Source organism: Carlito syrichta, unplaced genomic scaffold (assembly GCF_000164805.1).
Source record: "Carlito syrichta isolate Samal-C Ts95f unplaced genomic scaffold, Tarsius_syrichta-2.0.1 Scaffold109854, whole genome shotgun sequence".
In the NCBI taxonomy this organism is placed as follows: Eukaryota; Metazoa; Chordata; class Mammalia; order Primates; family Tarsiidae; genus Carlito; species Carlito syrichta.
Genome location: NW_007053950.1, coordinates 10,070 through 12,691, shown reverse-complemented (window position 1 = coordinate 12,691; position 2,622 = coordinate 10,070). Strand labels below are relative to the sequence as shown.

Below are 2,622 nucleotides of genomic sequence, written 5' to 3'. Positions count from 1 at the left end.
CTTGATCATTTGATATATTAATATTTTAGAAGAAAATACAAGAGAGTATAACACCACCTACTATTTTTAAACAAACACACTTTTTTTTTTTTTTTTTGAGTTGGAGTCTCACTCTGTCGCCCAGACTGGAGTGCAGCGGCTGCTCCCGGCCACCACAGCCTCGACCTGCTGGGCTCTGGCTATCCTTCCGACTCAGTCTTCCAAGTAGCCGGATTTACAGGCATGCGCTACCACGCTTTGCTGATTTTTTTTTATTGTAGAGATGAGGTCTCACTGCCCAGGCGGGTCTCGAACCCGCGGGCTCAGGCAATCCACTCACCTCAACCTCTCAGAGGTGTGGGATTACAGGCTGAGCCACCGAGCCCGGCAAGGGGGTTATATTTCAAAAGGTGACAAAACACTCCCACTCCCACTCCCAATTAGCCAAATTAGCCAAATTAGTGAGTGTTAGTACATAATTCAGATTAGACTCAGACTGCGTCATGAACATTTACCATAATACTGTAAGAAAGGAATTGGTAGTAGTGGGATACTGCCAGGGTAGGGGGTGCAGGGGACCCAACAGGCATGCTCCGGGCCACCGTAGCCTCCACTTGCTGGGCTCCGGCCATCCTTTCGCTTCAGCCTTCCAAGTAGCTGGAACTACAGGCGCGCCTACCACACCAGGCTCATATTTTTGAGTTTGTAGAGATGAGGTCTCGCCAAGTTGCCCAGGCGGGTCTTGAACCCGAGGGCTCAGGCAATTCACTCACCTCAGCCTTCCAAAGGGGCAGGATTACAGGCTGAGCCACCGACCCCAGCTAATTTATTGATTTATTGTAGAGATGAGGTCTCGCCACATTGCCCAGGCTGGTCTCGAACCCACGGGCTCAGGCATCCCCTCACCCCAGGCATCCCCTCACCTCGGCCTCCCAAAATACTGGGATTATAGGCGTGAGCCACTGCGCCCGGCCACATGTTCTCACTTACAAGCAGACCGTGAACAACTATCACAACACTAGAAGAAAGGAATTGGACGAGTTCGGTGGCCCAGCCTGTAATCCCAGCACTTTGGGAGGCCAAGGCGAATGGATTGCCTGAGAACGCATGTTGACACCAGCCCGGGCACTTTGGCGAGACCCTCTACGATAAAATGAAAAAATTAGCCGGGCGTGGTGGTGTACCCCTGTAGTTCTGGCTAGTTGGAAGACTGAGGTGGAAGGATCGCCAGAGCCCAGCAGGTCATTGTTGGGGTGGCGGTGAGTGTGTCACTGCACTCCAGCCTGGGCAACAGAGTGAGACTCCAACTCAAATTAAAAAAAAAAAAAAAAAAAAAAAGGATTGGCAGTAGTGGGAAACTGCGCGGAGGGTAGGGCACACCTCATCAACAAGGGCACCTGCTTAATAAACATTTGTGTACCTAACCCCGAATTGTGCCCTACATATTTAAAGTACAAAATTACCCAAAAAAAGTGGGAACCCAAGGAAGGCCCAAACTCTTTACCTTTACCAGTACGATGATCACTTGTATACATAATCCCGAACTGGAAAAAAAAAAAAAAAAAAGAGCAGCCCTGGGCTTAAACTCAGGCCTAGGCTTGGGCCTCAAACCACGCCCCCTTCTCTACCTAGCCCCGCCCCCGACCGGGTTCTCCTCGAGCCCCGCCCCTCAGCGGCCTAGTCACTTTCCGCTCTCGCGATAGTACGACCCGGAAGTCTCACTGCGTCCACGTGGGGGCTGTCCTCCGGCTGGCGGTGCTAGTCCCGCCCGCGGGAGCCGAGCGGGCTCCGGGAGCCATGGGGAAGCTGCGCAGGCGATACAACGTCAAGGGGCGCCTGCAGGCGGGCCCCGGCCCCTCCAAGGGCCCCCCTGAGCCGCCCCCCGTGCGGCTGGAGCTGGAGGGTAAGGCCTCCGGGACTGGGGTTAGATTTCCGGGCAGGGGTCGCCCGGGGCCTCGCCGCCAGGGGTGGCCCGTGGGGGCCGAGGTCCCTTCGACCTGTGCCCTGCCTTCGCAAGTCTGAGGCGGGCGCCCGGGGAGGGACCCTTATTCCGGATGATCCAAAGGAGGGGGGCTTAGCAGTGACTACGGGACAGCACGCAGGTCCCCCTCGCCCTCGTTTGGTAGCAGCATGAAGAATTTGGAGGAAAAAAGTGAGGTCGTTTTATCCATTCTCGTGACTTCGATGGCAATCTCTTCATCTCCAGTGACCCTTAAGTTTGTGTTTTGAGCCCAGTCCTCTCTGCTCGGTTGAACGCTGGCTGACATTTCTCTCAGACTCCTTTTTGGTAGCATCTCCTATGTGCCAGTCACTATTCTAGGTACTGGAGATGAACAGAAAAGGAGATTTTAAAAATCCTCCAGCCAGGCTCGGTGGATCAGCTTGTAATCCCGCACTTTGGGAGGCCGAGGTGAGTGGATTGCCTGAGCCCACGGATTCGAGACCGGCCTGGGCAACTTGGCGAGACCTCATCTCTACAACAAATCAAAAAATTAGCCAGGCGTGGTGGCGCGCACCTGTACTTCCAGCTCCTTGGAAGGCTGAGGTGGAAGGATCGCCGGAGCCCAGCAGGTCGAGGCTCCAGGCCACTGGAGCATGCCCCTGCCCTCCAGTCTGGGCGACAGAGTGAGACTCCAACTCAAA

At 54.7% G+C, this 2,622-nt stretch overlaps 1 protein-coding gene across 1 annotated transcript in view; it reads left to right on the top strand.

The window, feature by feature from the left end:
* Positions 1–1,611: 1,611 nt before the first annotated feature.
* Positions 1,612–2,622, top strand: part of LOC103271831 (probable ATP-dependent RNA helicase DHX37) — a gene marked incomplete at both ends in the record, with an annotated part of 10,118 nt that continues 9,107 nt past the window's right edge. Inside the window, one exon of the mRNA XM_008069328.2 lies at positions 1,612–1,882. Coding sequence (XP_008067519.2) covers positions 1,612–1,882 — 271 coding nt within the window. The remainder of the gene's footprint in view (positions 1,883–2,622) is intronic.